The sequence below is a fragment of the Dromiciops gliroides genome, chromosome 1 (assembly GCF_019393635.1).
Source record: "Dromiciops gliroides isolate mDroGli1 chromosome 1, mDroGli1.pri, whole genome shotgun sequence".
NCBI lineage: Eukaryota > Metazoa > Chordata > Mammalia > Microbiotheria > Microbiotheriidae > Dromiciops > Dromiciops gliroides.
The window spans coordinates 754,371,675-754,386,049 of record NC_057861.1 but is presented as its reverse complement, the minus strand read 5'-3'; the positions used below and the strand labels follow the sequence as shown (position 1 = coordinate 754,386,049).

General features: G+C 43.1%; 1 protein-coding gene across 2 annotated transcripts in view; it reads left to right on the top strand.

Annotated features, from left to right (window-relative positions):
- The window catches only part of AMPH (amphiphysin), a 196,882-nt gene extending 182,973 nt beyond the window's left edge, over nt 1–13,909 (top strand). For both annotated transcript variants that reach the window (XM_043978501.1, XM_043978502.1), the window contains 4 exons: nt 3,102–3,314; nt 5,728–5,988; nt 7,359–7,460; nt 13,236–13,909. In XM_043978501.1, the coding sequence (XP_043834436.1) occupies nt 3,102–3,314; nt 5,728–5,988; nt 7,359–7,460; nt 13,236–13,343 (684 nt within the window). In that variant the 3' untranslated portion in view covers nt 13,344–13,909. The remainder of the gene's footprint in view (nt 1–3,101; nt 3,315–5,727; nt 5,989–7,358; nt 7,461–13,235) is intronic.
- The last annotated feature ends 466 nt before the right edge of the window (nt 13,910–14,375 follow it).

The window sequence follows — 14,375 nt, the reverse complement described above, 5'->3', positions numbered from 1 at the left end:
GGACCAGGGATTTGGGAAAACCCACCCGCCAGAACAAATATTCTTGGTACATCCAGACTGAGAAGAGAACTGGTCACCAATAGGAAAGGGCTGAATTCAGTCAGGAAGACTTGGGTTCAAATCCTTCCTCTGGGACTCGCTCTCTGTGTCAACCTCATCTGTAAAATGAGAATAAAACGAGAATAAAAATACTCATAGTGCCTACTTCCTAGGGGACAGTGTAGGCAAAGCACTTTGCAAAGAGTATTATATTGTTAGTTATTAACATCTTTATTATTAGTTAATATTAGATATGTTAATGACATATTCATTATTTGTTGATGAAACATATTACTATTCATTATCCAGATTCAGGCAGTAAAAAAAAAAAAAGGCCTGCAAGCTGTTAAACTGCACTACAGACACTAATCTGAGAGCTAGGAGCTCATACACTTCACTCATAAGAAGGCAAGAAGGTCCTCAGCAACCAGAGCCTATTGGCTCCTACTTTACACACAATGCTAACAAAACTGATTTCCTGAATTACAGCAGACTGGGAACAGCCAATTTAAAGAGAGGAGGGGAGTTTCTGAGGGGTGGAGGGGTGAAATATGGCTCACCAAGTGGCCTAATAAGGAGGGGTGAACTCATCAAGGTTGGAAAAGAGATCAAAGTTCCCTTGGAGCTTCGTGCTTATAGCCTAGATAAGATGGGGAAACCTAGTTTTCAAAAAACAACAACAACAAAAGGCAAGGTAAGGTGAGTCGCAGGTGGTGTCCAGTGCAGGGTCCAGTGGTTAGTTTGGGGTCACACCCCAGTGGACCATGAGGGAAACAGAAAAAGTTTAAAGGTGTTCATGATAATAACCCTGCACCAACCAAAAAGCAGGGAGGGATCTAATAATATGGTTCTCAAGTTAGGATAGCAAATTTACTTTTTAAAGTTGTATCAATGTCTTTTGTTTCTCTATTACAACTCCTTCCCAATATGTGTTACCATATCCCCATTGAATCATCCCTTGCAACAGAAAAGAAAAGAAAAGAAAAGAAAAGAAAAGAAAAGAAAAGAAAAGAAAAGAAAAGAAAAGAAAAGAAAAGAAAAGAAAAGAAAAGAAAAGAAAAGAAAAGAAAAGAGAAGAAAAGAAAGAATTAAGCAAAACCGGCATCCTGGTGATCCCATCTCCCAGGGGAAGCATCCCTCCCCATACTTCTCCCAAGAGAAGGAATGTGTGCTCCATCATTACCATGATGTTCTCTTTGGCCAACGTGGTGGTTACACTTTGTCAGAGAGTGGCTGCCTTCCAGTGTTGGACTTCTTAACATTATTGTGGTCGTTGAGTGTTTTGTTGTCCTGCTTCTTTCTTCACTCTGCATTATTTCATATAGGTCTTCCCATGCTTCTTCTCTGAATTCCTTAGATTTGTCATTTCCTGTGATTTAGTCGTATTCCATTACACTCATATCACAAAATTGGTTCAACCAGTTCCCAGTCAATGACCGACCCCTTTTTATCCAGTTTTTCTGTCTTAAAAAAAGTGTCTGTGAATGTTCTGGGATCTACAGGGCTTGTCTTTCTATCTTTAACCTCTTTGAGGGTATATGCTCAGTAGTGAGACACCTGAGTCAGAGAGGATGCACAGTTTAGGGACTTTTTCCACATAATTTCAATTTTGCTCTCAGAATAAAAAGAGCAATTCACAGCTCCACCAACATATACCTTAGTTTCCCTATCTCCCCAAAGCCTCTTCAGCACAAACCTGAGTTATTTTAAAGAGATCATTTGTCCAAAAATTTTAAAGGAATAAACTCTCAGCTATTCAGAAAACTTTCCTCTCCAAAACTTCTCTTCTCCCAAGGGCTCCTCTGAATAGTTTGTATCTTACTGTAACATTAACTGACAATATGAGTTGCTGTTTTTCCTCCTGTTCCTCCAAAGAGGACTCTTCTTTATTTTATTTCTTATTCTTGCTCTCATTGAGAGACCAATACCCGTAACTCTAATTGGATCTTTCCACTGCTGAAACTTTGACTGTATAGAGGGCAGCTCTTGGGAGCCAAAAAGGTTCTTCCATTTAAGCATCTGAGAGAACGTGAAGTTGAGTATTTGTTGGCAATGAGTGCTACTGAACACTTGGGAGCACCAGAGATGATGATGGTGGTGGTGGTGGCAGTGAAAATTGATAAAGATGATGTGGATGAAGGTGGTGATGGTAGTGGTCATGGTGGTGGTGGTGGTGGTAGCTAATATTTATGTAGGCCCTAAGTTTTGCAAAGTGCAAGGAACATGTTAGCTGTATCATATAAATAAATAAATTATGTAAATGTATTATTTTATTCAACGCTTCATGTAATCGTTCAGCGAACATTTATTAAAGTCCTTATAGAATACTCACCACATTTTTAAGAATCAAGGAAGACAATTTAACATCAAAATTGTTTCAAGAGTTGGTTGAAGAGTACATGAAGTACCTAATTCCAAAGCTTAAACAAGGACAAGGCCTCTGGACCTTTGCTTATGCCTATAAATTAAGTAGAAACAAGCAGCTTTCCCCACTTCCCTGGCTAACACACCAGCAGTGGTGGCCTTGACCTAGAGATCTGGCTAAGAAATGTAGAATGCCTAAATTGTATCTGGGGGTGCCTGTACCCCATGGAACCCACCCCAATTGTTGTTGTTGTTCATCATTTTCAGGCATGTCTGACTCTTCGTGACCCCATGTAGGGTTTTGTTGGAAAAGATACTAGAGTGGTTGGCCATTTCCTTCTCCAGCTCATTTTACATATGAGGAAACTGAGGCAAGCAGGGTTAAGTGACTATGGGTCACTCAGCTAGTAAGTGTCTGAGGCCATATTTGAACCCAGGAAGATGGGTCTTCCTAACTCCAGGTCTGCACTCTGTCCTCTGTACCACTTAGCCAGTTCAAAGACATTGCTAGCTCTGCCTATTTCTTAGTTTACTGTGGATCCCTTGGGTAGTCAGCTGGACACTGGGGTCCAGTGAGCTTCAGTGCCCCTAAGAGGTCTCTGAAGAAGTAGAGTAAAGAACTCAAGTCACACTTGAGTTTGCACCCCTCCCCCACAAATGGCCAGGTCTGATCTCTCTGGGCATTTTCTCCTTTGTAGGTGGTGACAGCAGAGGAGGCTGACACAGTCCCTGCAGCTGCTGGGGCTCCAGAGGTGGCTGCTGAGGGGGTCCCAGAGGCTGTCACAGAAGGCGAAGGCGTCCCCTTGGGTGAAGGAGCAAACCTTGTTGAGGATCAAGCTGTTACAGAGACCGGGGAGGCCATAGAGAGTGATAGAACTGGGACAGAAGAAATGGAAGCAGCTGGGATCCAGGTAAAGACCCTCATGGAAAATGGTGGCCCCATGAGGTCACACAAAGTGGTGTGTGTTGAAAAATGGTGAGAAGCCCTACAGCTGCTGAGTTGGTGTGTTTGCATTCCAGAATCTATTGCCTGGAGAGCTGGACTCATAGGGTGGCTGCTAATGATCCAATGTCAGCCTGGTGGTGTCTCCCCCAAGACCTTGCTTGGCTCCATGCCACTTAATATTCTATCAGTAACTTGGATGAAGTCAGAGTTGGAATGCTCATCAAATTTTCAGATGACCCAAAGCTGGGAGGCATCACTAACACAGTAGGTGACAGAGTCAGGATGCAAAATTATCTTAACAGGATAGAACAAGGGTCAAAAATTAGCCTGTTTTGGTTTTTGTTAATAATTGTATTTTAAAATTTAAAAACTATTCATAGCTCAAGAATTATACCCAAAAAAGGCAGTGGATTAGATTTGGTCCATGGGCAGTATTTTGCTGAAAGCAGTGGGCTGAAAGTCAACAGAGATCATTGTAAAGTCTTGCACTTAGACGAAAACAAAGAAATAAATTTCACCAATATAACACGAGGAAAGTGTGACATACAACAGTCGTTCAGAAAAAGATCTGGAGGTTTTAATTCAATGAGTCAGTAGTGTGGTGTGGGAGCCACCCTGATGCAATCTCAGACTGCCTTTAGATGAATAAATGCTTCTAAGAATAAGTCACTGAGATTCCCAATGTGCTCTTCCCAGGTCCATCCTCTTCTGAAGGAATGAGTAGTCAGTTCTGGGTACCGTAACTAAAGGACATTGATAAGCCAGAGTGTTCAGAAGAGCACTACAAGGTATGGGAAAGGTCTGGAGCCCATAGGGACCAAGCGTTCTTAGCATGGAGAAGAAGGATATGATAGAGTTCAGAGCATTTGAAAGGCTATCAGGGGAGGAGGGATGTGTTCTGTCTAGGACCTGAAGGCAGAAGGAGAAGAAATGGGGTAAAAAGTGTAAAGAGGACAAGCAGGAGAGCTGTCTAAAGTGTCTGGGCAGCCCCCGGCTCTAGAAGCCATGTCTGGTGTGTTGGGATAGAGATTCCTTTCATGCGTGAGTGGGGCTCAGGGCCTCAGAGGGCCTGCCAACCCTAGTTCTGTGCTTCCACAGGCAGTTTCTATTTCATGATCTATTCTCCCAGCAGAATGTCAGCTCTTGGAAGGTATGGAACGTGTTGGTGTTTGTTTGTTTGATTTTTTCTTGTCCTGAAAGGAGTCTAGGGAGTTACTGGAAAGAAACCCTGTAGATAAGGACCTTCTCTGCAACTTCTGATCTTCCATGGTTGTCTGGGAGTACCAAGAGACTGATGACTTTCCCAGGATCACTCAAACATTATGTATCAGAGACCGAATTTAAACCCAAGCTTTCCTGTATCTGAAACCAGTTTTCTTTCCACTAGATCACATTCCTTCTTTTCTCTGGTACTACATAGGACGTAGTTCTAAGTGTTTGGTGGTTAAGGGAATGAGTAAAAACGCCATCTAACATTTCTATTATGCCTACATGCCAGGCATTGGGATAACCATTTTACAAATATATTCTCATTTTATCTTCACAACAAACTTGGGAGGTAGGTTCCGTTATTATCCCCATTTTACGGATAAGGAGACTGAAGCAAACAGGTCATGTGACTGGCCCAGAGTCTCAGAGCTAGAAAGTGTCTGAGACTGGATTTGAACTCAGGTCTTCCTAACTCTAGGAAGCACTTTATTCACTGGGAAGGAAGGAAGAAAGGAGGGAAGAAAGAAAGAAAGAAAGAAAGAAAGAAAGAAAGAAAGAAAGAAAGAAAGAAAGAAAGAAAGGAAGGAAGGAAGGAAGGAAGGAAGGAAGGAAGGAAGGAAGGAAGGAAGGAAGGAAGGAAGGAAGGAAGGAAGGAAGGAAGGAAGGAGAGAGAGAGAGAGAGAGAGGAAGGAGAGAGAGAGAGAGAGAGAGGAGGGAGGGAGGGAGGAAAAGAGGAAAGAAAAAAAAGGAAGAAAAGGAGCTGCTACCTTCACTCACCCTTGATCTAAACCAATTATTTTTCTTCTTCAGAAGTGAAGGGGAGACTCAGATTGGGTCTGACAGTGACTTTAACAATTTGAGGTCTATTATTTGGAAAAGGGATTAGACGCATCCTTCTTATCCAGGGCAGAAGTAGAAGAAGTTGTAGAAGCTGATTTCAATTCAGTCAAAGAGAAAAGCAATTCCAGTGCACATGGCTCTCCCTGAGTGGAGATTGTGGCTCACCCTCCCTTGGAGATACTGAAGAGGGAATACTAGTTCAAAGTAAAGTTCAAATCAGTGGACTCTGAGGTTTGTTCTTGAATCCTGGAGATTCTGCTATAGACGCTGCATTGTTTTTCTAGATAAATGGAAGGTTTGGGAATTTTCTAAGTATTTTTCTCCTTCAGGAGAAAGTCATCCCTTCAGTTGTCATTGAGCCGGCGTCCAACCATGAAGGGGAAGATGAGCAGGAACCTGAGCTCGGTGTGGCTGTAGAGGTCAAAGAGGCAAGAGAAGATGTGTCTGCCCAGGGTGATTCCAGTGAGACCTCAGTGCTGGCCAGTGACCAGAAGACAACAGAGGATGCTCAGCCTGCTGCTGCTGGTGGGGCCACGCCCCTCCCATCTGGCAGTGAAGCTGCACAACTCCCTCCAGGCTTCCTCTACAAGGTGAGGTGTCCGCCTCCCCATCATCCAGCCATTCTGAGTGGGATCCAGGAGGCCCAGGGTGACACCAGGAGCACCACCCTGGCCCTCAGGACCTGCTCCCACCCACCTAGGCTCAGAAGTGACTTGAATGGTTCCTTCCCCCCACACACACACCTTAATGCCTCTATTCCTTGAAATCCCTAACTTCCTCCAGGGCTCAACTAAGCTGCCCTCTCCTATAAGGGTCCCCTTTGTCCTGATTCCTGCACTTGTCACATCTATCTGCTCTAGCCCCCAAATGATTTTAAATGCCCTTCCTATATATTTTATACCTACTACTTTTTCTATATATGTCATTTCTACCAATAGAACTTAAGCTTGAGGGCAGGGCCTTTCTGAATCTGCAGTGCCTAGCAGGAAAAAATGAATGAATGAGTTAATTAATTAATTGATTGATTCAGAGGGAATCTTAGGATGCATAGCTTGAAGGGCCCTCAGAGTCCAACAGTCCAACTCGCTCATTTTACAGATGAGGAGACTTGGTTGAGAGCAGTTAAGGAACTTGCCCAGGGTCACAAAGCCAATTAGTATCTGGAGGCAGGATTTGAACTCATGTCTTCTTGACTCTAAGCCCAGTGACCTTTCCACTATGTCACTTAGCTGCCTAAGCCAGGTAGTTGAACCCTTTCATTTTACACATAAGACAACTGAGTCCAGCCTGGGAATTGGCTTGCCCAAGACCACAGAGGGTTCAAATGCGGTGTCTCTGACACTCAAAATTAAGTTGATGCTTATTTTGCAAATACTTATTGTATACTAAAGTCGAAAAACGTGTGGCCAAGTCCCAGTCCCTGCCCCCATGGAATTTATCATCTAGCACATGGATTATAGAATGTAAGTCAGTGACCAAAAGTAGTGGCTTGAATTATAATTTCAGGATTTTGACTCTAATAATGGAGCACATGGTGCCTATAGAGCTGAAGTGGCCTTTAGAGATCATTCAAACTGCCCCAAATGAGGGCCAGGGTTTTGTTGCCTCTCTACTCTATGAGTCGGCCTTGACTGAGGGATGGTCTTCAGTCTTGTGTTTGTTGCTTTGAATAGCACTTTGAAGGCTACATGGATCACAGAGACCCAGTAAAGAAGGAACTATGGGCATTACTATGTTCACTTTACAGATAAAGAGACTGAGGCTCAGTGACTTGCCCAGGGTCACACAGCTCCTAAGTGTCAGAGGCAGGATTGGAACCCAAGGCTTCTTGACTGTATCCACTGGATCAGACTGGCTGTGGATTTCCCAGACACAGAGAATGCACATGGGAGGGTTCGGTTTTACATTTCAGTCTTTCTTTTCTGAGGAAGTCTGACTGGTTTTCATCTCATCTCTTCAGGTGGAAGCTCTTCACGATTTCGAGGCAGCTAATTCTGATGAGCTTAACCTGAAGCGGGGCGACGTGGTCCTGGTGATCCCAGCAGAAGCAGAGGCTGAGCAGGTAAAGCCCGGGGCTGGGCACACTGGTGGCTTTTTCCAATTTCCAATCTTCCTTCTGTCTGTGGTTATGGCTCTTTTCCATCCCTGGATAATTTCATACAGGAACTAGAGGTCTCCCTATCCTGGAGAGTTCATTCCTCTGTCCAGTGGGCTGGACTGATTGAGAGGCCTCAGAGGGTCTTTCAGCTGTGTTCTAAGAAGACATTCCTTTTGCTTGGCTTCAGAGGGTGAAAATAAGAGCAGTGGGTAGACGCGACAGAAAGCCGGGCTCCATCTCCCCCACACAAGAAAAACTTTCCTCCCCATGAAGACTGCCCAGAAGTAGAACAGACTCGGAAGGTCGTGAGTGGCTCATCACAGGAGGCCATCCGGTGGAGACTAGATAGCTATATTTCAGGGATATTGCAGAAGAGCCTGTTCAGATGTGGGCTAGACTGTCTGAGCTTGGAGAGCTCTTCTAGCTCAGGGATTCTCGAAGGCACCGCTTTGGCTTGTGTTTACTTCATTAAGTGATCACTGATGTTCTTAAACGCATAGACTCAGCATCTAACTGCTCAAGATCAGTCCCCTCATATTAAAGTTAAGGAATCTGAGACACCAAGAAATGAGGTGATGGCTTGGATTTGGCCAAATGGAGCTATGATGTGAGCCCAGATACTGACTCCAGATGCAGCTTCTTTCATTGCTTCCCACTGGTCTTTAGAATTTGCACTTCTTTTCAGAAGCCCCCCTTTGTTTTTTCTTTAAACTGGTTTCTCAGTTCTCCAACCTATAGCTGTCTCTGATGTATTACAGACCTCAACTTTTTAAAATTAGATAGCTTTCCAGGGGAAATATCCACAATCTCAGATACACAGATAATACCACTGCGATGGCAGAAAGTGGAGACGAATTAAGAAGACTCTTGATGAGGACAAAGGAGGAGAGTGTAAAGGCTGTCTTGAAGCTTAACATTAAAAACACTAAGATCATGGCCATTGGTCTCTTCATTTCCTGGAAAATGGAGGGAGAAGAAATGGAAGCAGTGTCAGATTTTATTTTCTTGGGCTCAAAGACCATTGCAGATGGTGACAGCACTCATGAAATTAAAAGACACCAGCTCCTTAGGAGGAAAGTTCTGGCAAACCTGGACAGAAGACCAAAAAGCAGAGATATCACCTTCCTGACAAATGTCCATACAGTCAAAGCTATGGTTTTTCTATAGTAATGTATGCCTGTAAGATCTGGACCATAAGGAAAGCTAGGAGCCGCAGAATCAATGATTTCAAAGACTTTTGAGAGTCCCTTGGACTGCAAGGAGATCAAATCAGCCAATAATTAAATGAATTAATTCAGGCTGTTCACTGGAAGGTCAAATACTGAAGCTGAGATACTTTAGCCACATAATGAGAAGATGGGACTTATTGGAAAAGACCCTTGGGAAAGATTGAAGGCAAAAGGAAAAGGGGATGGCAGAGGATGAAATGGATGGCTAGTGTCATGGAAGCAATGAACATGAGCAGTTTAGATAGCCTTCAGGAGATAGTGGAGGATAGAAAGGCCTGCTGTGTGCTATGAGCCATGGGATCACAAAGAGTCCGACACCACTGACAACAACACATGCATTAAGCATTGGATAGGTGGAAGGCATTGTGCTAGGCACTTAGGGTGCAGAGATCCCAGCTCTGCTACTTGCTAGCAGGGGAATCTTGGGAAAATCAATGATTCTCTCTCTGGGCCTCAGTTTCCTCATCTCTACAGTGAGAGGGTCGGATGAGCTTGAAGGTCCCTCCTACCTTTAAATTTATGTATGATCCTTTGAAAAAGAACTCAGCCCCTGCACTCAAGGAGCTCACATGCAACCAGCCCCATTCTTCTTCTTCTTCTTCTTCTTCTTCTTCTTCTTCTTCTTCTTCTTCTTCTTCTTCTTCTTCTTCTTCTTCTTCTTCTTCTTCTTTTGTGAGGCAATTGGGGTTAAGTGACTTGCCCAGGGTCACACAAGTAGCAAGTGTCAAGTGTCTGAGGCCGGATTTGAACTCAGGTACTCCTGAATTCAGGGCCGATGCTCTATCCACTGTGCTACCTAGCTGCCCCACCCCATTCTTCTTAATGAAAAGTCTGCTTTTTACTTATTTACCCTGCTAGGATGCTCCAGGATGAGTCCAGAATTCCTTTGTTTAAAAAGTCATATTCTCTAGGGGTTCAGAGCTCCACTGCTAGTTTCCTTTCATCACTCAACCAATCAGTAAACACTAATCAAGCAACTACTGTGTGCTAGGCCCTGTGCCAGATTCTAGACATACAAAGAGAAGTGATCAATCAACCATTACTAATTAAGCACTTAACTATGTCCCTGGTCCCAGTCTGGTTACTGAGGATTCAAAGACAATGAACAAAAGTATCCCAGCTCTCAAAGATCTTGAGCATGATTCAAGGGGAAGAACATTATCAAAATGGTTTTTTTTTGGCTGCTTTTAAAAGAAACTGTTGAATTGTATAAACCCCATCCCCACATACGGTAATACAGGTAAAGCGATATGTCAAATTGTACTAAATGACCCAGGAATTTCTTTGCCACCTTTTTACTCAGGGTGAATTTACGTTCCCATGGCCTTCCCAGATAAGTAAACAATGTTGGCTAATGCTTCTCACATCTTCCTAGCATAAGCTGGTCAGGAGTATTTATTGGTGGGGGTCTATTGAAAACATATTTATGCCAGACCTGACTTTTCCTCATTTGGGTCCTTGGCCAAGGACTTCTTTCCTTTGTTATTCTTTCATTTGTTATTCCTTTTATGTATCCCATGAGCATTAGTGGAATTAAACATGGGCACTGATGAGAAAAATGGCCCTATTGTATGCTTGGGAGATGTGGTCAAAATACATTGACCTAGCATTCATTATTCGAAGCACATATTTGTCCTTTGTATGGATAACACGATCATTTCCAGAAGGGTCTTTTTCTCATCAACTAGGATATTATCAGCTATTTTATTGAGTCTTTTTATCTTCATGCTTCCTTTTTCTCTTCTTCAAAATTTGCCTGTCTGAAGGCTTATATTTCTTGTCTGTTGGGCAGCATCTATTTATATTCCCCTTCCACCAGGGATGCAAATGAGTGAAGCTTTGTGTGCCCTCACTTCTGAAGTGCTTGGGCTGTTTGGGGCACAGGCTCAGATGAAATCTATTCCCTGACTAGCCCAACAGAATTGTCTTCCTTTGAGGATTAATGGGGGGTCAGCATTGCCTAGGAGATTAATCTCTTCTAACAGGTTCACTTTCATCTTCCACAGACTAAATCATTCTCAGCCTCCCAGAGTCCTTTGACTCCATATGCAGGAGTATTTCCAATAAGCCATACTACACTATAGGGTTTAGAACCTGAAGGGACCATTAAGGTCATCTGTCCAACCCCTTCATTCGGATTCTCCCTTGTCTAGTCTATTCCATTGGTCTACCTCTCAATTTCTTAACCAAGACCAGAAGGTTTTGATAATATATATTTGATAATGCTGCTTTATAATATAATTTGAGGTCTGGAAGTGCAATTTCCCTTCATCTCTACTATCTCTTTTCATCATTTCCCTTGATATTTGAGAACTTTTGCTTTTCCAAAAGAATTTTATTATTTTATCAAGTTCTAGAAAGTATCTTCAGTAATGGGAGTGATATAGCATAAAAGCAATAATTAACTTTGGGAATATTGTCTTCTTTATTTTCTTGGTACAGCCTAGCCACGAACACTGGATATTTCTTCAGCTATTTAATTTATTCATTATTTCTTTATTAAGAACTCAGTAATTAAATCTATCCAAATCTCTTGTGTGCTTGGATAGGTTGATCTGTAGATATGCTATGCATTTTGTAGTTATTTGAAATGATATTTCCCTGTATTTGTCTCAGTTCCCTACCTGAGAAATGAAAAGTTTATCGGAGAAACGTGTTATAAAATTTTCCCCCATTTCCCTTGCTTTTATCCTAATTGTGGCTACATTGGCTTTATTTATACAAAAACATTTAAATTTAATATAATCAAAATTATCTATTTTAACTCCTGTAATCCTCTCTGTTTCTTATTTGGTCATGAACTCTTACCCTATCCATAGATCTGACAGGTCATTTTTTCTACATTCCTCTAGTTTGCTTAACATATCACCTTTTATGTCTAAACTGTGTACCTATTTGAACTTACCTTGGTATATAGTGTGAGATCTATGCCTCGTTCATGCCAAACCACTTTCCAGTTTTCCCAGCAGCTTTTGTTGAATAGTAAGTTCTTGCCTCCAAACCTTGAATCTTTGGGTTTTTTTCAAACACTAGATTACTGGTGTCATTTATTTCTATATGGAAACAACTAGTTTCAAAGGATCTTAGAATTAATAAAATCCAACCAGCTCTTTTTTGTTTGTTTGTTTGCTTTTTTTGTGAGGCAATTGGGGTTAAGTGACTTGCTCAGGGTCACACAGCTAGTAAGTATCAAGTGTCTGAGGCTGGATTTGAACTCAGGTCCTCCTGAGTCCAGGGCCAGTGCTCTATCCACTGCGCCAACTAGCTGCCCCCAACCAGCTCTTTTTACAACTGAGGAAACTGAGACCCAGTAAAGTTAACTGACTTTCCCATGATCACACAGGCAAAACCTGAATGAAGACCCAGTTCCCATGATTCCCAGGCCAGTTATCTTGTCATTACACTGGAAGAGTTTTATCTGATTCAGAGAAAGATGATCTATTTGGGGATAGATCTCCCAGTATTATGACAGATCCAATCAGCTTGTGAAATATCACTTTACAATGAGTCAAGTCATCAGGCATTTATTAGTCACCTACTATGTGAAGTTCGACATTACACTGTCTACCTTATTGGGAGTCCATGAGAATTGACTTTGGGCATAGCTCGAGTTTACTTAAATGCATGCAATGTTTTCCCCTGGAAGAATACAAGTTCCATGGGAGCAGGGACTCTTGTTGCTCTCTTTGTATCCCCAGAACCTAGTGCAGAGCTTAGCATATAAACAGAGCTTGCCTGTTGAACGGATATGTTAATATAAAACAATTGTATACATGCTAAGCAATCTTCTTCTTCCTCCTCTTCCTCCTCCTCCTCCTCTTCCTCTTCCTTTTCCTCCTCCAATGTTTGCTCTAATGGGAATAGTTCAGGATTTGGCATCAAAAACGCCTGAATTTAAAACCCAGATCTCCACATACCTGAATTGTGACCTTGGGCAAGTCTTTTTATATCTGTGGGTTTGTTCTGTAAAATGAGGAGGTTAAGCTCGATGATGTCTAACATCTTCTGAAACAACTCCTCCTCCATCTCTTCCCCCTCCCCCTCCCCCTCCCCCTCCCCCTGCTCCTCCTTCTCATCATCAGCATCACTGTCATCATCATCACTATCCTTCTCTATGTGCAGTGGAAAGAGCCCTTAAAAGGACATGGGTTTGGGGCAGCTGGGTGGTGCAGTGGGTAGAGCATCGCTCCTGGAGTCGGGAGGACCTGAGTTCAAATCCAGCCTCAGACACTTAACACTTACTGGCTGTGTGACCCTGGGCAAGTCACTTAACCCCAATTGCCTCCCTAACTAACTAATAAATAAAATTTGAAGAAAAAAAAAGGACATGGGTTCAAATCTTACCTCTGATGCTTACTCAACCTCCCTAGCTCTTAGTTACTTTAGAATAAAGTGAAGGGTGGGCTAGCTGGTTTCTGGGGTCCCTCCCATGTCTAGATGGATGTTTTCCTCTTCCTCCCCTCCAGCGTTCAGCACAATGACACTGAGGGCCTTGTCCTTTTCCTTGCAGGATGCAGGCTGGCTCATAGGCGTGAAGGAGTCAGACTGGCTTCAGTACAGAGACCTGGACACCTACAAGGGCCTCTTCCCAGAGAACTTCACCCACCGCCTGGACTAGTGACCCTCTGCCCCCACCCTCCACGGGGCGAGGTGAAGCTGCTCCACGGAGAGCTTGGTCAGTGGCTTTCCAAAGCGACGGGAAAATGAGGAGCCCGCTTGGCTAGCTACACTGCTATCGCTTTTCAGATTGGCGTCCGTCAAAGCCGGGGGAGACATATTCAAGGAGCATGTGTTGAAAAAAAAAAGTTAAATTAAGTAAAATTTTATAAAGTAAAGTGAACTCCTCCAAGCAGCAAAGGAGGGCGTCCTCCTTTGTCCTTCTGTTTGTGACAACAGGTTTGTGCTTTCTCTGAGCTATGGTGAATCCTGTACTTGATCCCTCCCCCATAAAGTCTAAATTAGCTTTCTCGAGACCAGAACCTTAATTTCTCTGCACTAAGTGTATTGTATTGAGCTGCTGTGCTGCAGAGGGTTCGATGAATAATCCTGTAGTGAGGTGGACATAGTCCTCCTCCTTCCCTCCCCTTCCTCCTTCCCCTTCCCTCCCCTTCTTCCTCCTTTATCTTTCTCTCTCCCCCATTCTCTATTTCTCTTTATCTGTCTCCATTCTCTTCTCCCTCTTTCCCCATCCTCTGCCTCTGTCTCTTTTTCTATCTCTGCTGCTCCCCTCTCTCTGTGTCTCTCTCTCCTCTCTGTCTGTCCCTCTTTTTGTCTCCCTTCTTCTATCCCTCTGTTTCTCTCTCCTCTCCCCACCTTTTCTGTGCCTCTCCACCTCTCTGTTTCTGTCTCTCTGTCTCTGTCTCGCTTTCTCTCTTTGTCTCTGTCTCTCCATCTCTCTCTGTCACTATCTCTGTCTCTCTGTTTCTGCTTCTTTCTCTCTGTCTTTCTGTCTGTCTCTGTGTCTCTTTGTGTCTCTGTCACTCTCTCTGTCTCTGTCTTTCTGTCTTTCTCTGTGTGTCTCTGTCTCTGTGTCTCTGTCTCTGTCTCTGTCTCTGTCTCTTTCTCTCTCTGGGTTTTCTGTGTCTAAACCTTAACTGCTGCAAACATTTTCAGTGTTCTTTTCTGCCATATCTCTATATCTCATATATCT